This window comes from Stenella coeruleoalba (assembly GCF_951394435.1).
Source record: "Stenella coeruleoalba genome assembly, chromosome: 16".
NCBI lineage: Eukaryota > Metazoa > Chordata > Mammalia > Artiodactyla > Delphinidae > Stenella > Stenella coeruleoalba.
Genome location: NC_137162.1, coordinates 77,745,277 through 77,769,996, shown reverse-complemented (window position 1 = coordinate 77,769,996; position 24,720 = coordinate 77,745,277). Strand labels below are relative to the sequence as shown.

The 24,720-nt window shown below is 37.8% G+C and overlaps 2 protein-coding genes across 4 annotated transcripts in view; one reads left to right on the top strand and one right to left on the bottom strand.

Annotated features, from left to right (window-relative positions):
* Window positions 1–10,940, top strand: part of GPR137B (G protein-coupled receptor 137B) — a 53,414-nt gene extending 42,474 nt beyond the window's left edge. Inside the window, exons 6-7 of the mRNA XM_079899819.1 lie at window positions 5,220–5,344; window positions 7,360–10,940. Of these exons, the coding sequence (XP_079755945.1) occupies window positions 5,220–5,344; window positions 7,360–7,471 (237 nt within the window). The 3' untranslated portion in view covers window positions 7,472–10,940. The remainder of the gene's footprint in view (window positions 1–5,219; window positions 5,345–7,359) is intronic.
* A 6-nt stretch (window positions 10,941–10,946) lies between these two features.
* The window catches only part of ERO1B (endoplasmic reticulum oxidoreductase 1 beta), a 68,416-nt gene continuing 54,642 nt past the window's right edge, over window positions 10,947–24,720 (bottom strand). For 2 of the 3 annotated variants that reach the window (XM_079899816.1, XM_079899817.1), the window contains 5 exons: window positions 24,096–24,182; window positions 22,972–23,105; window positions 18,162–18,218; window positions 16,547–16,586; window positions 10,949–15,550 (listed from right to left, as the gene is read on the bottom strand). In XM_079899816.1, the coding sequence (XP_079755942.1) occupies window positions 15,506–15,550; window positions 16,547–16,586; window positions 18,162–18,218; window positions 22,972–23,105; window positions 24,096–24,182 (363 nt within the window). In that variant the 3' untranslated portion in view covers window positions 10,949–15,505. Of the gene's footprint in view, window positions 15,551–16,546; window positions 16,587–18,161; window positions 18,219–22,971; window positions 23,106–24,095; window positions 24,183–24,720 lie in introns of all 3 variants that reach the window. The other variant, XM_079899818.1, reaches the window with a different exon arrangement.

Here is a 24,720-nt window from a genome sequence, read left to right as displayed (position 1 = left end):
AATTGAGACTTTCTTTTCCCTTAATTATCTTTTGAGGGAAATTTGTTTTTCAGTTTAGCTTTATTTTACAAAAAAAAAAAAAATTTAAGTTGCATCTTGAGGCCTGGAGATAGTGACTATCTTTTTATTCTAATGAAACAGCCACCTCACTAGTATTTGAGCCTTGACTTGCTGTGAACCAAAGGTAGAAGCTTTATTTTAGCAAAGGAAAATAGAGAATGGTAGTTCAGCTCTTCACCCCTGTGTTGTGCTGGTTGGTGATTAGGGGGTGGAGTGATGGGGAGATACAACCTTATTGTGAAGAATGCTAAAGTCACTCCCCCAATTTGGTCACGTTTCTGCTCAACCAGCTTCATATAAATGTCTTTATGGGGGCGGGGCAGAAAAATGCCAAACCCGGTGGAGTGGGGAGGCTCCCGGAAGCTTTGCTCCCTGAATTATCCCATCCATAGGAACTAGTGGTAGGATTTTGAATCACTCATCTGTGAAGCCCACAGAAAAGTATAGTGAACGGTTTTTGGCCAATGGAAGCAAAGTGAGGGTGGCAGGGAAAGCATAGATACAGTAACTAACCTGTTTTGTGTTTTATCTTGTCTTTTGTTTTGTTTTCTTATTCATCTCTGGATAGTCACTAGTGAGCCAGGAATAGGAAAAAAAAAAAAAAGTCATACTGGAGCAGGGTGGGTAGTGGAGAAGCACAGCCTGACCAATGGGCCCTTGAAGACAGAGTGTGTGGGCACTGTTTTCTAGATCTGAGAGTCAGTTTCCTCGCCTTTTATTATTTTTAGCTTCAGGACAGCAGTTCTCTGCTCTGTCTGACCTTTACTGGCATTGGGAACACCTGGAGGTTTCTGTAAAGTCAGACCCAAATGCTTCCCCATCAGTGGCAGAGAAACATGGGGAAGGTGGGCAGGGGACTCCAGGCCAGAGTCTAGTGCCTTGTTTTCTTTCCTTCTCTGAAGACAGACAGTTGAAGCTTTCTGGAAAGAGCCTCTTAACAAACATCCCCGTGCTCACTGTGCTTCTCCTCGGCTCCATGGGCCTTCTCACCAGTGTGACAGAGGCTTAGGAACTACACTCCCTAAACCCAAGGCAGCCTGAAGGAGAGAGTACACATCTGAGTCCTAAGGGGTGAAAGACCGTTGTTCAAAGTACTATTTTTTTTCTCTTGATATTTAATGTTCTTTCCATCACATCTCTGTTGATTAAAATGAAAGAAAAAGGGGCTTCCCTGGTGGCACAGTGGTTGAGAGTCTGCCTGCTGATGCAGGGGACGCGGGTTCGTGCCCCGGTCCGGGAAGATCCCACATGCCGCGGAGCGGCTGGGCCCGTGAGCCATGGCCGCTGAGCCTGCGCGTCCGGAGCGTGTGCTCCTCAGCGGGAGAGGCCACAACAGTGAGAGGCCCGTGTACCGCAAAAAAAAAGAAAGAAAGAAAGAAAGAAATAGTATAAAGAATCATCCTGGTTGAGTTTCAAAGTACTATTTTATTAAGTGAATACAGAACATTAGGGATAGTCTCATTTGTACTCTTAGGTCTCATTGTCCAGGGAAACGTGTCAGCCTTAACACACTCTGTGTGTATGTGTATAGAGTTACTTGGCTATTGTGTTTGAATATATTTACTGTTTAGGGTATTATCTAGAGCAGTGGTTCCCAAACTTTTTGGCGTCAAGACATTTTACACTGTTACATTATTATTTGTTGTTTTGTTTGTTTTTATTGAGGTATAACTGATATAACATTATATTCGTTTTAGTTTACAGTGTAACGATTTGATATTTACATATATTTCAAAATGATCAGCACAGTACGTCCAACTAATGTGTCACCACACATAGCTTATCAATTTTTTTTCTTGCAGTAGGAACTTTCAAGATCCATTCTTATAACTAATTTCAAATATGCAATACAGTATTAACTATAGTCACCATGTTGTACGTGGATCCCCATGACTTATTCATTTTATAACTGGGAGTTTGTATCTTTTGACTTTCTTCACCCATTTCACCCACCTCCAACCTCAGGCAACCACTAGTCTGTTCTCTGTATTTGTGAGCTTGGGGTTTCTTTGTTTTTAGATTCCACATATAAGTGAGATCATATGGTATTGACCTTTTTCTTTTTCTAGTTGACTTATTTCACAACATAATGCCCTCAAGGTCCAACCATATTTTTGCAAATGGCGAGATTTCATTCTTTTTTTTTTTTAATTTTATTGAAGTGTAGTTGATTTACAATGTTGTGTTAATTTCTGCTGTACAGCAGTGACTCAGTTATGCATATATGTATTCTTTTTCATATTCTTTTCCATTATGGTTTACCAGATTTCATTCTTTTTATGGCTGAATATTTCTAGTGTGTGTGTTATCACATTTTCTTTATCCATCCATGCATTGGTGGACACTTGGGTTGTTTCCACATCTTGGCTATTGTAAATAATGCTGCAGCGAACATGGGGGTATATATATCTTTTTGAATTAGTGTTTTCGTTTTCTCCAGATAAATATGCAGAAGAGAAATTGCTGGATCGTGGTAGTTCTGTTTTTAATTTTTTGAGGAACCTCCACAGTGGCTGCACCAATTTACATTCCCACCAGCAGTGCACGTGGATTCAAGGATTCCCTTTCCTCCACATCCTTGCCAACACTTTTTTTTTTTTTTTGATTATAGCCATTCTGACAGGTATGCAGAGATACTGATTGTGGTTTTGATTTTTATTTCCCTGATCATTAATGACATTGAGCATCTTTTCATGTAACCAGTTGGCCATCTTCTTTGGAAGAATGTTCATATCCTCTGCCCATTTTAAAATCAGATTGTGGTGGTTTTTTTTGTTTTTTGTTTTGCTATTGAGTTGTATGAGTTCTTTATATATTTTGTATATCAACCCCTTATCAGATCTAGGATTTGCCAATATTTTCTACCATTCAGTAGGTTGCCTTTTCATTTTGTTGATGGTTTCCTCTGGTGTGCAGAAGCTTTCTGGTTTCATGTAGTCCCACTTGTATATTTTTGCTTTTATTTCCTTTGCTTTTGGAGTCAGATCCAAAAATCGTCAAGACTGATGTGAAGGACGTTATTGCCTATGTTTTTTCTAGGAGTTTTATGGTTTCAAGTCTTTCATCCCTTTTTTTTAAAAAAATTTATTTTTGGCTGTGTTGGGTCTTCGTTGCTGCGCGTGGGCTTTCTCTAGTTGCGGTGAGCGGGGGCTACTCTTCGTTGCGGTGCACGGGCTTCTCATTGCAGTGGCTTCTCTTGTTGCGGAGCACGGGCTCTAGGCGCATGGGCTTCAGAAGTTGTGGCGCACAGGCTCTAGTTGTGGCACACGGGCTTAGTTGCTCCGCGGCATGTGGGATCTTCCCAGACCAGGGCTCGAACCCATGTCCCCTGCATTGGCAGGCGGATTCTTTTTTTTTTTTTTTTTTTTTTTGCAGTACGCAGGCCTCTCACTGTTGTGGCCTCTCCCGTTGCGGAGCACAGGCTCCAGACGCGCAGGCTCAGCGGCCATGGCTCACGGGCCCAGCTGCTCCGCAGCATGTGGGACCCTTCCGGACCAGGGCACGAACCCGTGTCCCCTGCATCAGCAAGCGGACTCTCAACCACTGCGCCACCAGGGAAGCCCCTGTTATCTTTCTGATTCAGGATGCCCTGATAGAGATCTCACTGTGGCTTTTGATTTGTATTTCCCTGATGACTAATGATGTCAAGCATTTTTTATGTACTTATGGGCCATTTGTATATCTTCCTTGGAAAAATGTCTATTCCGATATTTTGCCCACTTTTTAAAAAATTTATTTTTCTTTGGCTGCAGTGCATGGCTTGTGGGATCTTCGTTCCCCAACCAGGGATTGAACCTGGGTGCTTAGCAGTGAGTGCAGAGTCCTAACCACTGGACCACCAGGGAATTCCCTGCCCACTTTTAAATTGAGTTGTCTTTTTACCATTGAGTTATGAGTCCTTTATATATTTTAGATATGTCCCTTGTAAAGATATATGATTTGCAAATATTTTCTCATTCTGTGGCTGTCTTTTCACTTGATGGTCTTTTGACAGAAAAACGTTTTTAATTTTGAAGTCCAGTTTATCTGTTTTTTTGGTTTGTTGCTCATGTTTTTGGTGTCATATCTAAGAATCCTTTGCTAAATTGTAGGTCATGAAGATTTGCCCCTATATTTTAAGAGTTTTATAATTTTTACTCTTTCGTTTAGGTCTTTGATCTATTTTGAGTTACTTTTTGTTTATGTGTGAGGTAAGGGTCCAACTTCATTCTTTGTATAGACATTCTTGAACTGCTGTAAACAGTAAATTTGAAGGTGTCCCACCTTGTATAAGTTCCGCTTTGCTTCCTATGTTTGGCTAGGTGAGTCTTAGAAAAGCAGAAATTCACATATAGATATCCATCCTATAATAACCTTTTTTCATACTCTACTGGTTAACTTTTAAATAGACCACTAGGGACTTCCCTGGTGGTCCAGTGGTTAAGACTCCGTGCTTCCACTGAAGGGAGTGCGGGTTCAGTTCCTGATCGGGGAACTAAGATCCCACATGCTGCACCGTGTGGCCAAAAAAAAAAAAAAGACCACTAATGATATGTACAAAGATGTCAGACAAACGTGGGATTTTATGCCAGGTTGAATCCACAAGCGCGAAATCCGCATATACAGAGGACTGACTGCACTATATCATTTTATATTAGGGACTTGAGCGTCCTCGGATTTTGGTATCTGTGGGGGGGGGGGGGTCCTAGAACCAGTCCCCTGTGGACAACTGTAATTTTTTTTGAGAGGTGAACTCAGCTTGGGGACAGAAACAGGAGAGGCAGATTATAGAAACTGGGTAAGAAACTCTCTCAAAATTTCATCATTTCATTATTTTAGTTTGTTGTGAATGCCCACATCATTATACAGGTTTATATCTAATTTGGGACTGTCTAGTTTGGCTGATTTGGGTATTGTCTGATTTTTCTGTAAGAGATTAAAACGGTGATCATTCACTGCTGCAAGCAGAACTCTGAAAGAAGATTTTGTCCATACTGATGAGAAAAAGTTAATACCTCTTAAATTAAACAGTAACTGAAATGAACACTCCAGCTACAAGTACCTCCATCCAGGTGGATAGAGCATCTTTAGTCTCTTGCAAGAAAGAGATGTTATTTATCTTTGCCTCGTGCAAGGCACAGTGTCTGAAAATACACTGAACCATTACACTGTCTTTGCAGACCAACCCTGGAATGGTCCCCAGCCATGGATTTGGTCCCAGATCTTATTTCTTTGACAACCCTCGAAGATATGACAGTGATGATGACCTTGCCTGGAACATTACCCCTCAGGGACTTCAGGGAAGGTAAGACCCTAGTTCATGCTGGAGGGGCGTGGTTAGGAGGCTGAGGGCCGAGCCAATGAAATGGATTCAAACTAAACGGAAATGCCTGCATCAAACCCCATAGCTGGAGGTAGGGTGAGGCCAACAGAAAAAGGAGGGGAAGCATCTGAGTAGTAAGACTAACTGCAACCAGAGTCGAGACCCACCTCCTGAGATCATGCGCTTCGCGACCTCTGCCAAGGCCACGGTCGTGGTCTGCAAACAGGAGGTGGGGTAGCTACTGGATTCCCTTCCCACTCTTCAGCCCAGGGACGCTTCAGCCACACTCCACTGCTCAGCGATCATCCTGTCCCTTCTTTCAACCTGTGAATCTGGGACTTCAAGGCCAGCAGGGGCGAGAGGGGCAGAAAGGGCTGACCTAGTGCTTGCCAGGCTCCTCTCTTCACTCTGCCCGTCCTCCCAGGACCCCTGGACTGTTCCTGGGAAAGGGTAGCTTCAGGCTGAGTGTTTTTTAGAAGTGAAAGCTTATCTTATGAAACCCTTTGTGAATTTAAAGACCTACCGTTACATATCAAGGTAAATTCTTTTTCCCCCTGGGGCAAAATGATAAAGATATGCTTGCTTTTCTGCTCTTTACTACTACAGTAAAATCCTTAGAAAACCTTAAAAGAGGTCTGAAAGGAGTCCTTGTTATACGGTCAGAAAAAGCTGGGAGAATACCTTGCTTTCTCAGTGGATCAGGGAGCAGAGAAATCCTGGTCAGACGATAGAATAAAATATAGTGCTGGGGAAAAAAGGACAGTCCACCCAGCCAGCAGGTGTAAAGAACACAGATAATTGGGAAAGGAGTCAGTGAACTCCAGGCCTTTGAGGTCAAAAGGTGTCCCATCTCTCTTCCCTAAAACTGTTCTCTTCTCCAGTCCCCACGGCATTGCCTGTTTGCTATGTATGTCCCTCTATAACCTGCTGGAGCAGCCCTAACCTCTCACGTGCCGGAAGAGACACAGCTGAGGGTGCCCTCACTGCCTCTGTGGAAGAAGAAAATATCCCCTTTCCATTACACAGAGGAAAATAATGATAAAACAACAATAATGTACATTATTGAGAGCTAACTGTATAGTAACATTCTGTTATAAACATTTTACAGGTATTAACTCACAAAAGCCCAACAAGGTAGTTACCAATATTACTCCCATTCTAACAGATAATAAAATTGAGGCACAGGAAAAAAAATTTTTTTATATCAAGGCACAGAAGTTATTTGTCCAAAGACACACAGGTAGGATGGCCCTAGAGTCTGACATACAGAGTGAAGTAAGTCAGAAAGAGAAAAACAAATACCGTATGCTAACACATATATATGGAATCTAAGGGGGAAAAAAAGGTCATGAAGAACCTAGGGGCAAGACGGGAATAAAGACACAGACCTACTAGAGAATGGACTTGAGGACACGGGGAGGGGGAAGGGTAAGCTGGGACAAAGTGAGAGACTGGCATGGACATATATACACTACCAAACGTAAAATAGCTAGTGGGAAGCAGCCGCATAGCACAGGGAGACCAGCTCCGTGCTTTGTGACCACCTAGAGGGGGGGGATAGGGAGGGAGGCGCAAGAGGGAAGAGATACGGGAACATATGTATAACTGATTCACTTTGTTAAAAAGCAGAAACACACCACTGTAAAGCAATTATACTCCAATAAAGATGTTAAAAAAAAAAAGACACAGGTAGTGAGCTATACTCTCCATTAGGATTGAGATACAATTTGTTGCTAAAGCGTCTTGTTATACACAGTGATTGGCTGCAGTATCACTACACTTCTGGGCTGTACAGAGTTCAGGTGACTTGTGGGTGGTCTTTTAGCCACTGTGCACAGCACTGTTTAGTGGGAAAACGGGCTTCAAGAGGCTACTTTCAACAGCTTCGGGATTGTCTGGTTTTTACAAAACCCTAGTTCTGTCCGCCTAAAATTGGCATGCCATCAACAGTCAGCATGATGTTTCACGTCACTGAAATCTCTCTTTTTCTTTTCAAGTTTTGCTCCGGACTGCTATGATTGGGGACAACAAACTAACAGCTTCCTGGCTCAAGTAGGGACTTTACAACCAGACTCAACTTTGGATCCTGACAAACCAAGCCATGGGTAGCATCAGTTAACAGTTATATGGACGACGCCTCAGTTGAAAATCTTCAGAAAGACTAATTTAATGACAGCTGAATTTTTAGGGCACGTTTCCTTAAGAAATAGGACTTGATTTTTCTTTGTTACAGGTTTCTGATGGCTCCATAGGACTAAGCAATAATTTAGATTGATAAAAACCTTATTTTAGTACTAAAAAGTGAGCCTGGCTGCCTGTTTCAGTGAGTATAATTTAAACTTCAAAAAAAAATCTGTACTTTTATAAAGATGTATTTTATATAACTTAATGCTAAAATATACTAGGATTTTTTGAGAATGTTACTGCAATATATGTTGTAGTTTGCACAGACTTTTATGCATAATTCACTTTAAAAGTATACAGTATATGGTCTGATGGTTTTTTGTTTTGTTTTGTTTTAAAGGCTTTTGGACTAAAGTATTCCTCAAATCCTTACCTCTTCAGATCGCTCAGATTCTGGTAGACTCTAAGTACAGTTGACATCTAGACAGCCGATTGCAGCTCCAGTGTTGAAAGTTACAGTGTAGCAGAACGTCAACAGACTGCATAGTACGTAAATTGGCTCCTTAAGAGTTGTTGGAGGCATAGATGGTTGGTTCCTCAGAGAATCTCCTAAATTTTGCCAAAATTTAGTACTCCTTTCAACAGGGCACTAATGTATACCATCAGTGATAAGTTGATAAAGTTAATAAAAACACTGATAGAATTGACTTACACTATTAAACTTCCTCTGCTGTATTCAGAGATTTTTTGCACAGTTTGTTAGCCCAGTGAATCTAATACCCATTACCTCAGGACTTCAAGACTGCACCTTTCCCAGCTCACTGAACATTCATTACTGAACAACGAAGAGGTTCTCAAAAGGGGTTTAATAACAGGTAACCCTGAGTCCTTGAGCCAAAAGATTATGTGGAATCCTAACAGTTTTCTTACAGTTTCCAACCATATTTAAAATAAGACTTTTTAAGTAGCTCTGAAAGCAGCCCACTGGAAGCTGCATGTTTAAAATGGTAGTAGCACTGCCGTATCCTACAGCATGAGTCCTGCCTCTCAGCCATGTAAAAGGGCATTCCAGACAGTTGCTTGTAAGTAGTATTTCATTTAAGTGAAACACGTTATGAAATACTAGTTCCCCAACCATAAATGCCATTCTAAAATCTCCAAGTCTATAATATATACATATATATGTGGCCTGCACTTATAAAACTGCCTATAATAGGAGACTGTACATGGCTCTGTCAGGGAGGCTGGAGTACTAGAGGAAGCATTGTTACCAGAGAGAAAGTATCTTTCTGCTCTGCCTAGGAAATCTCACATCTAGGGACAGAGGGGAGGGGCAGATGAAAAGGAACTTATATTAACAAGTTCTGCCCACGTTATGAAACCCATTTCTGATGTCTTCCTTCCCAGTTTGGCCTTCAGGAATAATTTGTCTCCGGGCACTGATTTCACAGTGATCAAGTCTGCTTCTCTTCTCTTGATGGTATTTAAAAATCAGGATCTCAAGTTTTCAGTGGGTCAGGATCTCAAGTTTTCAGTGGGTCATGACTGGGTTTTTCATGTGTACCAACACCTTCACCCTGCATAATCACACACAACATTCTTGCTTTTCAGTATATGGAAGAATTTGGGTCACATATTTAAAACAGTTACTGCCAGGGAAAATTCTACACTGAAGCAAAATTTGCACTGATTATTCAGGGTACCTTAAAATATTATAAGTTGTTATTCTAAATAGCTTTAAGAACACCCTACTTGTCATACTATCTTTGTTAGTGATACTTAGAAGAATTTAAAGGCAGACTCAGCAAATGCTTAAAAATCCTTTAAATCATGCTTTCAGGAAGTACTGCAGTTCTTCAATATTAGGTCAAAACATCATGCAATTATTATACTCATCCTTTGACATACAAATATCTTATTATTATTATTGGCAAGAAAATTGAAATACTCAGCATTAACTGATAAAAGCCGTAATCTATTTTTATGATTAAGCTGCTAGTATTATTTGAACTATTATTTTTTTATCAGAAACGATAAAAATGTTTTAAGTGCCTATTTTTCTCTTCTTCCCTTTTTGAAAAGTAATGCCTTAAAGTACAAGTAATGTAAACACATCTAGAATATGAAAAACTGATTGTAACAAACTCTCTCTCATAGTAAATGGTCACGTATACTCTGAAATGTTGTGTGTATGGTGTGGAAAGGAAAATTAAAATTTCCTTTAACTTCCTAATTTACTTGTGTTGCCAAGTACACTAACAAAGCTACTCCTAGGTGAAATACCAAAGGCCAAGAGAAAGCAAGGAATGGTGATTACTGGTTCTAAAGTACCCAACTGTCCTCTTGTTTTAAGGCAACATGATGAAATTAAAACTCCCCTAATTTGAACATTAAAAAAGTATGGGGAAGTATGGCAATATCACTGAAAATTTTGTACCATCATTTAGCTAAGTTTGATTCAACACTAACAGGCTGCATGTGAATGTTCCTGTGCATCCACTGGAAATATGCGTAACAGAGTTAATTATGGAGTTAATTTTCTAAAGAATTCCAACTGATTTGTGTACAGGCAGACCCTGGAGATAACTGCAGTTTGGTTCCAGATCACTGCAATAAAGCAAAACATTGCAATAAACTGAATCACATGATTTTTTTTGGTTTCCCAGTGCATATAAAAGTTATGTTTACACTACACTGTAGTCTATGAAGTGTGCAATAGCATTATATCTTAAAAAGCAATGTATGTACCTTAATTTAAAAATATTGCTAAAAAATGTTAACCATTATCTGAGCCTTCAAGTCATAGTAGTAACATCGAAGATCATGGATCACCTTAACAAATATAGTAATAATGAAAAAAGTTTGAAATATTGGGAGAATTACCAAAATGTGCCAGAGTCACAAAGTGAGCACATGCTGTTGAAAAAATGGTGCCGATAGACTTGTGCAGTGCAGGGTTGACTCAGACCTTCAATTTGTAGAAAATGCGGCATCTGAGGTGCAGTAAAGTAAAGCACAGTAAAATGAGGTCTGCCTGTAAGATGTCCTTCGGTGGCTCTGTTTCCTTTCTACAATTAACCCATTTAATTGGGCTGATGATTAAAACACCCGGAGTGTAACACACAGAGCTGTGGACTCTAAGAGGTTTTGATTCTTAGAGTATACACACACCAGTCACATTTAGCTATGCCAGTTCTTTCTTGAATGTGTCGGGCACACTGCTAATGACTATGCTGGTTATTGTGTTTAGCTGCTTACTTCAGGCACACTTGCTAATGCACCCCCCAATTTTCTCTCTTACCAAAATCCAGAAGAACTGCTCTTTGTTGGCCTTGAACAATTAACCCCTATTAAGAGGAAAGGAATAAGTGTTAGTAAATCCTAGAGCGTGAGAAGTGCTTTGAGATAAAGGTCCTCATTTACGTTTACATAGTATTACAAGAATATTGCTTTTACTTTTTAACCATAAAGATGAACTTATATTAGAACTAAATGGGTCTAAATATTTGAAACTATCAACATTTCCAAATAAAGAAACTTTGTTTTTTTTTTTTTTTAAAAAAACTTGCTCTCGTGTCTTTAGATTACTGCATGATAAAGTATAGGGCTGATCAAAGACACATCTAATATGCATTTCTAATTTTTATTCCATATAGGTGAGAATTTTGTTTAACTGGAAGCATTTCTAACTATGCATACTACTACTTAAGACTTCATAGTCCAGATGGAGGAGCTTTTGGAAAGGATCAAGCTAAATAGTGGAATTCTTCTCAAAGACTATAAACAAACAGATTAAAGTGAGGAAACATTTTTTTAAAGGGACCATGAGGATAAGGAAGTGGAATTCAGTGTTTATTGAGCACCTACTACGTGCTAGATCCTGGGCTCAGTACTTGTGTCTGTGGGCCCAGCCTGTGGACACACCACCACCCTTACATTAACCCTACTCTTGGCGCTTAGCAGGTATGTATTTATGAAGAGCCCTTGCACCAAAGGGTCAAAATACCTTAAAAGTCAGCTGATGTTCGTGTGCCTCCAACCTAGATCTCTGGGTTCATTCCCCGTACCTGTCACTCAGCTCCTCTGGGCCTGGGCACTGATGTGGGTTCATTCAGTGTGGGGTTCTGAGACTGGCTGCCAGGTCATCAAGTAGGGGTTTCAGAGTCCTCAGATCCAAACCTGTTGACTCAGCAGCTCCTAATGGTATCTACTTGGTTCCTCTAAAGCTGGATTCGTACCTCTCTCTCTATCCCTTGACCTGTCGCTGGGACCTACCCCGTTTACCTAGAGACTAATCATACCTTGCCAGCATTCATTCTTTAGCCTCCAAACCTGATCTGTCCTTTTGGAGCTTGGTGCCCTACCACTCAGAATATTAGAGTCTTTTATCTCCAGAATATGTTTTCTGTCTCTAAACTTTAAGAACCTAGTCAGAACTAGAGATGAGCTGCCTGCTCTCTTCAGCTGGATCCATGACCTGTTTCTTTTCAGCCTGTATGAGCTTCAAAATCTCTTGCTGATCCCTGTCACTCTGACCTTTCTTGACTCTGACCCTCAATTTCCCACGACCCTTGCTAACCTACAACAGTCCCTCCCGTTTCTTTACAGTCCCAAGTCATACGTGCTCCTTGAAAGCAATGATTGAGGTATAGAAAGGGTGAGTTTAGGATAACCAAATAATGCTTTACCAGCGCCATTCAATTTGTGCTACTGTATATCCTTGGTGTGCTATCCCCTTGGTGCGTTCACTAGCCTAGAGTCTGGGCTTCAGGTCTGCAGACTGAAAACCTGTTAAAGGACAGCAGAACACTTACCCATTTGGAGATACAGTCTGTGAAGGAAATCCACACGGAAAAGTTAAATGATATCAGAACGATGCATGGTGAACGCAGACTCTGCCCTGACCAAGGGGTGGTAGGTAGACGGTTTTAATCAGCCTGTGACAACTTGATGGCACTGTCAAGCAAATAAGATTCTTTCACATCGAGGGGACCTTCTCCACTAGACAGGTTTCTGTGTTACCTATTCCTCTTCGACTGATACACAGTTGATTACTGAACATCGTGAAGGTTAGGGGGGCTGACCCCCAGGCAGTCAGAAATCCACGTAACTTTGTAATCAGCTCTCCGCATCTCCGGTTCTAAATCTGCAGATTCAACCAACCACGCATCACGTAGTACTGTAATATGTATATACTGAAGAAAATCTGCATGTTAAGTAGACCCGTGCAGTTCAAACCCATGTTGTTCAAGGGTCAACTGTAGTCTTCCTCTGGGTGCATTCCCGCTATCAACTAGATATAACCTAGTGAGGTTATAGAATTCGTAAGTTACACGATGGCAGGGGTATGTCTGTTTTGTTCACTGCTATATGCCCAGCTCCTAGAACAGTGAGTGAATATTCAAATCCCGTTTCTTCTGGTGTATATCACCAGGGCTTTTTTAAGGTGACTTCTTGCACTTGCACTTTTATACACTGCATATTAGTTTTAGAAGATTAATACTCATTTAAGGGCCCCTCCCTGTTTTGTTATGAATCTTTGACAGACATCCAACTTTTGGACAAAGAATCCATAATGGAGTAAAAAAGGAAATAAGGATTGTATAGCAAGACAGCTTCTAAGAATGATTTGAGAACTAGGTCTTAAAACGGAAGCACTGAGATGAAATTCTGTCTACACAGGCATCTCACGTTCTGTCTCTTTGCTCTCACCTGTTTGGGCGCTGGCAACTAGAATACTGAAATGATTAACACAACAGATAATAAAAAGTAGATTTTTATCAGGTGAAGTATCAAAAGAACAGTGACACATTATGTGGTTAAAAGGGCAACGCTCCAGAGAAAACACTGAGGTGGGCAGAGTTTTTAGCATGATTCTTATGTTAAAGGACTTTATTTTTTTAAGCTACTATGGAACAAACAAGAACAGCTAAAAAAATCATTTTAAAATTTTGAAAGGGGGCAGGGGAGATAAGAGGGGGCCAATGTACCAGGTATTAAAACATAGGCCCTGAGTAGTTAAAACAATGTGGTACAGGTACAGGAGTGAATAGATCCATGAAATAGAGAACCCAGGATTTTAGATGAGATACACATAGCATCTCAAACTAGTGAGGAAAAAAGATGAGCTGTTCGATAAATGGTACTGGATTAACTGGGTAATCATCTGGGAAAAATTAGGTTGGATCCTTAACTTGCACTTCATGCCAGGATACACTCCAAGGAGTCAAAATTTAGATCTAAAAAAATAAAATCACAAAAGTTCTAGAAGAAAATATAGGTGAATTACTGCTGTGGAGTGAAAAGGGCCTTCTTAATTATCAAGAAGTGTGGAAGCCACTAAAACAATAAATTCGACTGCATAAAGACAAATAAATCTCCATGGCTAAACCACCATGAGCAAAGTCAAAAGGTAGACTGGAGGAAAAAAAAGTACAGCTTTACAGTCAAAGTATGAACATCTCAAATAAATAAAGCACTCCTAGAAACTGGTAAGATCAACAGTGCAGTAGAAAGATGGGTAAAAGTTATGAACACGAAAGGAAATATGGCTCTTGAACATATTAAAGGTAGTCAGCCTTACACATGATAGGAAAAATACAAGCTAAAATACACTGATACATAATTTTGCACCTTGTCAGGAGAGCAAGATAATAACACCGGTATTGGCTGGGGGAGCAGATACTGCCTTCAACTGAAGGTGGGCATGTGAATTGGCAGCCAACCCCTGTGGAGAGCAATATTCTAATATCTTTCAAAATTATGAATGCACATGGTCTTTGACCCAAAAATTCCATTTGGGGGAATTTAGACTTACAAGTACGTATTTACATATGTGTAAAGTGGCATCAATACAGTATCTGGAAACAATCCAAATGCCCATTAATAGGAGATTGGCTAATTAAACGATTGCATAGTCATATAATGGGATACCAAGCAGTTACTAAAAAAAAAAAAAGTGATTAAGCTATCTACTGACATGGGAAGACTGCCAAGAAAACCTAAGTGGGGGGAATAAAAAGCAAACAGTACGTATATGATGCCACTCTTTGGGTAAAAATGAGAGAAAAAGTAAGACTTTTTGTATTTGTTGGTATATGCCTTAAAGATGTATGGATGGAAACATAAGAAGCCAAGCGCAGAGGTTACTGATGGTGAGGGCAAGGGAAGGATGCCCAGCACGGAAAGTTGGGCCCAAGAAAGACAACGTTCCACTGTAGAGCTTTGTATATTTTTTGGTTTTTGAACCATGTGAATGTTATTACCTTTTCAAAAAATAAAATAAGTATATTTAAAAAGCTTTATGACTCAATACCAATCAAAAGATGCCAGAAGTCCCCAGTTTTTAGTTGAATGGTAATAAGCCAATTTATAAACTAACACAAATACACCACCTTCTGAGCCAAGACTCTACAGAGTCAGGCTTTCTAGTTTCAAATTCTAGTCCCACAACCTAGAATTTCTGACTATGGATAAGTTACTTAGGCTCTCTTATCCTCAGTTTTCATATTTAAAAACAGAGAAGTAATTGTACTTACCTGCTAGCGTTGCTGAGAAGATAAATCCAGGCAAAGCCCTTCAACAGTGGCTGCCAGTGAGTGCGATTATGATTTTAAAAAGAAACGACCACAGACGAGTTTCTCCCTTCGCCCAAATTATAACCAAGTTTTCATCTCATAAAAGGAAACATTTAAAAGGGGGTTAAAAAAAAAAGAACAAGATAGGAAGATGGCAGAAACATTTAATTCACATTTTCTATAATCTGGTGGGTACAACAGCAAATTATTTGGAATTCTGTTCAAAATCAAAGCTGCGCCTGTAGATGTTACTTAGAGTACACGTAAATTTGGTGTGTGTCTATGTTGTTTTGTTTTACCAAATAATTTCCATGGTACCATGCACCCAGTCTGTATTTTGGTGAATAGCTATGGTTTCGGCAGGTACTTCAGTTTGCAAACTGCTGAGAGGTTTACTGTGAACTGTTCCCAAATTTCCAGATGAAGGCAATGCTGACGGAGATCAAAATAGCTGTCCTTTTTTATATACAGTGGCACCTAGATAAAGCTGTAAAACATGGCACAGTGTTTCATATACGTACAGAGATTATAAGTACTGAGTAACTCACAATGTTAAAATGTCAAAATAAAACGCTGGGTTTATCAGATTTCAAAACTGTAAAAACTATTACTAATATTGTCTGATCCTCCTCATAATCTAAGAATCAACACAAGAGAAACATTTAAATTTACCAGTTTTAATATACAGTATTTCTAACTTACATAGATGCCACTTAAGAAAAAAAAAAAACTCATGCCATTGAAGGAAGGAATATTTTCCTTTTCTTCCTTTTCATTACTTTATCAGCTGGTACAATCATTTCTGTCAAGTTACATTATCAAGTGTTGGACTTTTAAATTAGGTGATGAGATAAAGACAAAATGCCAAGCATTTTCACAATGCAGTCGGTACTCTAGTATCACTTGACAACAAAAAGGTATGTGAGTTGGAAAAAAGTTTATATCACAAGGACCATAAAACATCACCAGGCTCGCAAAACAAAGATTCCTATCACATACACATTCATTTGAAAAGCACACACATACACAAAAATGCAGGCTGCCCGCCACAATCTAATTTATGGTAAAATAAAGTTAATCAAATAGATTTCAGCTTAAGAATACTTCATTTGTTTATTTTCTTGGTAGTGAAAGATCTGTTAAAACCTTTAAAAGAACTTTTTACCCTAACTAGATCTTTTAATCCTAGAACTCACTCTAATACACAATTGTAACTAATCTTGAAACAAATCACAGTAAAGGAAAGAAGCAAGAAATGGAAATGACCAAAGATCTTCTCCAGGAAACAGAGCTTAAATAATAGCCTTTATCTTTAACTGAGGGAACGATGAAGTGACACTACCAAAAAGATTTTTAAACTTACAGTAATAATAGACAAAGTGCAAAACATTCACATTTTCTTAGACTCTGAAAAACACTAAGAATAATTCTTATTAATTTACCAGCAAGATTACTTAGATATTCACTTTTTAGACAAATTTACCTGAAGGTCCCCCTCTCCCACCAGACAATAACTTGCATCCCTAAAAATGAAAAGAAAAAGTAGAGGAGCCTCCAACCAAGTCAGCCTGTTTTATTCAACTTAAAAGAAATACCACCACTGTCAACAACAAAATGAAAACTCCAGGTCTATAAAGGTTAGAAATGGGGTAAGAAAATAATTAAATAGTGAGATCTTACTCCCTCAAACCATAGACCTCCAAGGGACGGCTAAGTATTTTTAAAAGGGATAAGCCAACTAAATACAAGTTAAAATATGTCACTAAAAACCATCAGTGAACACATTCAGACTTTGGCAGGATAAGATATGGGTTTAAGAGCACTTATTTACTTCATGAAAGACTGATGCCCGCGTGACTTCACAGATGCAACCTTCCGAATTAATCACATTATATATACTAACACCTTTTAAAATAATCAATATTTTAAATATTAAGGATATTTAAATCCTAGGTTTAAAAAATGACAGTTTAGGACTTATGAAGTCATCTGTCGGTACAAGTCACATGAAGTACCATTTATATACGAAGAACTAAAAAAGAAAAGGTGGGGGAAAGGGGAAGCTTAGAGAAGGTATGAATTAATTTATCTACTTAAATACCCTACCAAAGAAAATCAGATTGAAAGAGCATTGCATAGACTGTATTCTGAAATAAAGTCCTTTAAAAATGCTTACTTTAAAATAATAAGTTTTGTGTATATAGTATTTTCATTTGGTGTTATAAATCCATACAATTCCATTCAAATTTTATCAAGATGGAAACTGCTAAATAAGTATTTATGCGATTTTTTTGGTTTATTAAACAAAAATTTCTAAAATTGGAGTAGGGGCAAAGAAACACACAATCAATAGAAACTGATTTACAGGTTCTAAGTAAAGAATCCTCTTGAGCCAGCCCACCGCAGGCACATGAAATCTGGCTAGGTAGCATGGGGATATTACTTATTCACCTTTGCCGAAGCAGGTCCTTTAGACCAAAGCAAAACACAACAACAACCACCTAAAATCTTCAATAAAAACCAATGAAACCGAAGCCTTGGGGATTCTAAGTTATAACTATACATTGAAAGGGTCATTGATCATGCTGACACTTCCATATTACAGAAGGTGATACACAGAGCTAGGCAAGGCTAAAAATACATTTAAAAATAACTGATGAATTTTTGTCACTGATACCTGCCCTAAGCAACATTTGCTCCCTAGCTCTCCTTTTCCATAATAGACTAGTTAACAGTATTATTCAGATGGAGACATAGTCATTTAAGTTTGACAGCTGGAAATAAAGAATAGAATAAGCACAAAGCCAATTCTAAACAAATGGAATAGCAGAATATTCAACAGATGGAAACACATGGAATTAAATACAGAATTAGTGTAGTTTACATGTTTTAAAAGTATATACTTCCTTTACAAATATCTCTAATTGATAATCTATTAAGAAGCATAAATATTCAAGTGAACATTTGAATTTTCTCTTTAAGAGTTCAGAATTCTTGAAGTCTGAAGATTAGTCTCCTTCTGCTGAAATGTCCAAGACTAAAAAGGCTTCACACAGTCACTTTATGTCTCTAATTAGACATATAAAAGCCTCTATTACCTACTGTGTTGTAGTAAGACTTTGAAATTCTGTAACTCTTTTATACTTGTAGAAAGCCTACAAGAGAAAAAAGAAAGCATATTAGCACAGCTAATATGATGTGTACACATTTCAAATTATTGATGCTGTTATATGGGCTACAATTTGAAAGCAAAATCGAAAGTAAAATGATGTAAACAACACTATGCAGTGAAGCTTCCATTTTCAAATGCGTATGCTATAATTATTAAAGACTGACAGAACAGAGCTGCAGTTCGCTACTCTTGGTTTAGAAGGGGCAAAGGAAGCCAGTTACTTCATATTATCAACAGATTCTAGATTAATGATGGGAACAGTGGTATGGTAATTCATTACAATAAAGAATCTCAAATCATTTACATTGGTCTTATAAATTCATTTTGCACATTACTCTCCAAATCCGCTTCTTTCTTGTTGTTCCCCAAACACGGATTTGTTTTAACCCAAACACTAATTTGTTTTAACACAAAGGCACAGGTTCTATTTATTCTGTCTATTGATGAATCCCTATGCCCTCCATCCACCCATATTTATAGTGTTCAATAAATTATTGAGTGAATAAATGAATGAAATGCTTCTGAGCCCAGACCCAGAAGTAAAACTCTAGAACGGAAATCATAAAAATAAAATTCTATAAGCTCAATTATCCTTAGGTACAATTCAGGGTTGATACAATAAAAATCTAATGTTTTTCTTTCTATAGCTTAAGATAATGTAGAATGCAGTACTGAGCTCATTTCTTTAAGAACTTAAATAATAGCTTTTCTTATATTGAGAGCTTAACGTATGGTAAGCAACGTTCTAAGCTCATCACAGATATAATCTCATTAATTGTTTAAAAAAAATTCCACAAGGTAGATAAAATTAACCCTGATTTTACATTTTAGGAAAACTGAGGCTCAAATAAATCAAGTAATTTTCCCAGGGCTGCTCAGCTAGTAGAGTACGTGGGTTCTAACCAGTTCATCAGATCCCAAGACCATATGTCCTCTCAAAAAAAATCTATGTCCGTTATGGTCTCAAAAACATTTTCTTTATATTCTTACAAGCTGTAGGATTAACAGAAAATGAATTCTTACTCTAATCCTCAGAATATTAGAGGACTGAAACAGTGTTTACTTATTACGAAAAAACATTATGATTATTAAACAAAATAAATGTGTAAAATCATATGCTGTACCTCAAAGTACCTGTTTTTAAAAATACCTATCAAAATACATATGAAGATACTGTAGAAACCAAGGTCCATAACTAAAGAAAAGAGAGCTTAGTAAAGAGCAGCGAAAAAAGTATGCTCAAAGTCTGATATAGATACAGAATGGAGAGTGTCAGAAAACTCAAAGGTTATCATACAAATTAACCGTAGGTTACCTTTTACGCGGGGAGTACAAACTCGCCAGCACTATATGGGACCAGAATCTCTGTGAAGATGCATTCCAGACCTCACAATTTATTACACAAGAGAGATTTTCCACATTCCCTATTATAAGACAGACACAGGAAGGCACAGAGTGTACCTGCATTTACCTACTGCTTTACCGGTACTTTTACAGGGATACTAAAATATATTTTAATAGCCAACAGGTATATTAATTTGTTCCCTGGAAAATAAGCCCTTTGATATAAATGTTGAAACCATCAAAAAATGGCTGTTAGTGTAGGAAAGACATTTGCAGAGTATTCAAGATAAAGAAACCACATTTCCCAGCCTTCCTTGGCCAGAACCAAAGACAATGCTCACTGTATGTCTCTGCCCACTAGCATCACATGACAAAGCAATGCTGTCCTAGCTGCCCTAATTGAGGCAGAATTGTATTATATAGGTTGTCAGACCAAGAAAACTACCAATTCACTTAACAAGAACAAATGCACAAACCCTCCCAAAGTGTAACACAATAATTTTTTGTGTTAGTGCAGCCAAAATCATCTATTATTTAAATGGACTGATAATCAGGTGGAAGATACAATGAACGTATCTCATTAACAATTATTAAGAACTGTAATATTTTTTAAGGAAAAAGTAAGAAATGTATAGAATACATATGAAGGAAACAGTTAAATTCGACTAAGAAATAACAGAATGACTAAATTGTGGTATGTCCATGTAATAGAATATTGGCCTATATTAAAAATAGTGCTTATGTATTTAAAAGTTGCTAAAAGAGTAAATCTCAAAAGTTCTCATCACAAGAAGAAAAACTCTGTATGTGTGGTGATGGATGCTACCTAGACTTACTGTGGTGATCATTTTGCAACATATACAAATAGTGAGTCATTATGTTGGACACCTGAAACTAATACAATGCTGTATGTCAATTATACCTCAATAAAGAAAAAAATAACACAAAAAAATTTTAATAATATTGGGAAATGATTAAATGTAATGCCAAGTAAAACAGGATAAGAAAGCATACAAAATGTATGGTTTCAACTCTGTAAATATGTACACACACACACACACACACACACGTACGTAAATTTTTTACGTATAAGTAGTGGGAAAATACACATTAAAAATAGGCCAAGGGCTTCCCTGGTGGCGCAGTGGTTGAGAATCTGCCTGCTAATGCAGGGGACACAGGTTCGAGCCCTGGTCTGGGAGGATCCCACATGCCGCGGATCCATGTGGCTAGGTCCATGAGCCACAGCTACTGAGCCTGCATGTCTGGAGCCTGTGCTCCGCAACAACAGAGGCCGCGATAGTGAGAAGCCCACGCACCATGATGAAGAGTGGCCCCCGCTTGCCACAACTAGAGAAAGCCCTTGCACAGAAACAAAGACCCAACACAGCCATAAATAAATTAATTAATTAATTTAAAAAAATACGCCAAATGTTGAAATCGTCCTAGGTGGTAGGGTTATGAGTGATTTTTAAATTTATTTTCTAAATTACACTTTCACATGTTTTTCCAGATTTTCTATAATGAGCATGAATTACTTTAATATTAGGGGGAAAGAAAGATGAATATTTTAAAAGAGATTTAAAAAGCAGGTGGCTGCCATTTGTTTTCTGTGGGGAGGAAAAGGGAGATTAAATTAGGCTGTACCTTGTTTGTGTAACCATCCCACCCTGAGTGTCATTACCCTTAAGAAAAGAAAGGTTTCTCACATCTAGTCTAGCCATAAAAACAATAAGACAATTTTTTAAGTACTGAAAATATTGTGGCACTAAACATCCAATGGTGTTTGTAAATCACCATCCCCACGCCCACCACGGCCATGGACTTCAGGTAGCGTCTTGTGATTTAAAAGTGTCACACAGGACCTCGTTTTATCTTCATGTTAACTCTGTGAGAAAGGTTTTTACTCCTCTTCATTATACAGAGAAAGGAAACAAACTGGGAGAAAGGAGTGATGTACCTGAGCTCATGCGGCCAGTAAATGGCAGGGCCAGGATTCTAGAACGCTAGGACCTGATTCTGAGTCCAGTACTCTCTAGGGAGCAATAAAAGGTACTAGCAGGCTCTAGTTAGAGAACTTAGCTGGAAGGGTTGCATTTGTGAATAATTCCTTGTGAGACGCAGAGAAATTTTGAGGAAGTTAACATCTGCTTCTTTCTCAATTTAATTTTATTTAGATTTAAATACGTTTTAAGAAGGAGATTCCCAGATATAGAGAACTAGTGGTTACCACTGGGGAGAGGCAAAATAGGGGTAGGGGGTTAAGAGGTACAAACTACTATGTATAAAATAAGCTACAAGGATACATTGTACAACACAGGGGATATAGCCAACATTTTATAATAACTATAAAAGGAGTATAACCTTTAAAAACTGTGAATCACTATACTGTACACCTGTAACATAATACTGTACATCAACTATTCTTCAATGAAAAGTGTTTAAATTGATTAAAATATTTTTTCATTTAAATTTCAAATAATTTAAATTTAATTCAGCTTCTCCTATTTTATCTTACTACAAAGCCTCATAAGTGGGTGGACTGAATTCTTCATGAAACACCAATTACTAGTGGACATGCTATGTCTATCTTGTGTTTGAAATTTCAACCTACATGGTCATCTTTAAATACAGGGGAACAAGAGGTGAAATCTTTGCTATTAAGATGGGGAAGGGGCAATTAATTTATTTTTAATTTAACTGCCTCTTTTTAACTTAAAAATGCATGTTAAGAAAACATTATAATCTCTGTATTACTTTGTTCTTTCTTTCTTTTTTTAATTCTTCCTTGATTTGACTTTGCCTTTTTTCCCAGGGCAGTATAGTATTGTTTCCTCTGATTTTCTATGATTCTTTTCCTTCTCTTCTGTATTCTTCACTTAGTTGGTACTGCATGTATCTCTGTAGGCAAATTCAAATTATTTTTGAAACCATCTGTGGTATATAAACAAAAAGCAAACTGTATGTATGTACACAGGAAACAATGGGGGAAGCATGAGTGAAAGAAAAATGCCTCCTCAGATTAAGACACACAGCAGCTGAAAGGTTTAATGTCTTTTTCTTTCCTCACCTTCTGAGCCAAACTCTCCTTACTCCTGCTATTGTACTTGAATGAGTTAAAGCCAGCTAAAGAGAATTTTATTAGGAGAATATTTCCCCACAAAATTGAGAAGGCAAACTGGGAAATGCCGGCAATTTGAAACTATTACTTTTTCCTGTAACCTGTAGAGAAACTGGCTTGTGAGTGCAGGTACGATGCTATATGAAAATAATGCTCCCTCTTCGTCAACAAAACAAAGCAAAACAGACTACTTTAGCAAAGAAGATGATCTTTGCAGTTTGTTGAAACCAGCAGGGGAATCAAAAGTCTTCACTATGAAAACAGTTCTTACCTTCCAAAAGCATTTAAAAGAGCAACTATTTCTTGTCGAGTGAGTTGGAAGCCTTTAGATGGGCTGTTCTCTGGAAGCTTTTGGATTTCTTTTTCTGAGAATAATATCTTCAGGGCAGTTCCTAAACCCTGAGTCTAAGGAAAATAGTGATAAACTTTTAATTAAATTCATATAATAATAACTGCTATAAAGGTTTAAAGGAATACTCACTCACTGTGATGAGAGTCAGGAAATTCATATTAACTGAACTTTTCACCAAAATGTTCAACTATGTAAAACACAGTTTCTACTTCCTCACAGATTATGCATATGATAAATTTATCTAAGCTGTTAAGGAAATCTGAATAGTTTAACACTTTTTGGATACATATCCTACTATTCCAAATTACTAAAATGCCTTTTTTTAACGTAGAAAATATCACATTAGGATTACAGTGTTCAATATGTAACTCTGAAAGCATTCTTTATAGCCCCTAACAATTCAAAACTTAGAAATAAGTATCAGTTTATAGGTATAGTGATACCTACACTTAATAATTTCTCAATTATTAGCAACAGAGAAAAAGAAAAATCTGATTTCAGTGTAGCCTCCATTAAAAAAATTCTGTCTCTTGACTTTCTATGACTTAATATCATCTTCGTAAAAGAGAAAACAGTCACACAATCCTTTTTACACTGAAATATTTAGGTAAACGGGCCTGCTGGGCAGAACTTTTCCATTTTGTGACTAGGGGGCCTCCTTCTTTTGATCATTGATACAAACTAAGTGACCAAAATTTGATAATTAAATTTCTTATATAATTATATTTTACCTTTTATATAGGTATATAAAATACCAATACACTCTATTTATAACCACCAACTCCAAAAATGAATCTGAGATTGTACCAACAGAAACAATAAAACTAAAATCATTAACCTACAATAATAGGAAAAACGTCCTAATACATACACATATAACACAGAGAGTCTAATATTAATTGTTTTTATAAATAAAACAGAAAAACCACACTTTGGATTTCTAATTCAATGAACAATGAGGACATCTTAGTAAAAACTTTCAACTTCTCAGTGGAGAAATTTAAGGTTAGTAATAGTTTCAAAACAGAAGACAACACACAAACCTGTAATTTCCCCCATAACCTGCATTTGTCACATCCAACACAGTCCATTATACGGGAGATATTCTTGAAATGCAACCGGAATTCCTCCTAACAAGGCAGAACACATGTTCATTCTAATCAGACATTTAAAATTAAACTGCATTTGTCTGAATTATAATAGAAGTTTCAAAGCTTATTAATGAATGAGTTGTGTTTTTCAACAATGAAGTATTTGAATTTGTATAGCACAACATGGCACATAAAACAGCTAACTTTAATAGCAGTTTATAAAATTCATTCTATATATTAATTCAACAAACTTTTGATTGAGGGGCCACTCCACGCAAAGCACCAACATGTACCCTACAGGGGACACCAAAGTAAATAATACACGATTTTTACTTTGAAGGAGCTTAATTGCTGCTTCCATTTGATATCTGTGTACAACCAGTGGTAAATACATCTATATTATGTTTCATTTATTTTTGATGCATTGTTTTGTGTGAGTCTAAATCAGAAAGCTAGTCCTGGAACAATAATCAGTGTCCGTATCTCTCTCCTTAGGACCACACCATGTTTATAACATGTATTCCCCATCAGCACCGATGATCACAGGGCTATACAAGGGGTCTGTGATCTCACAGTC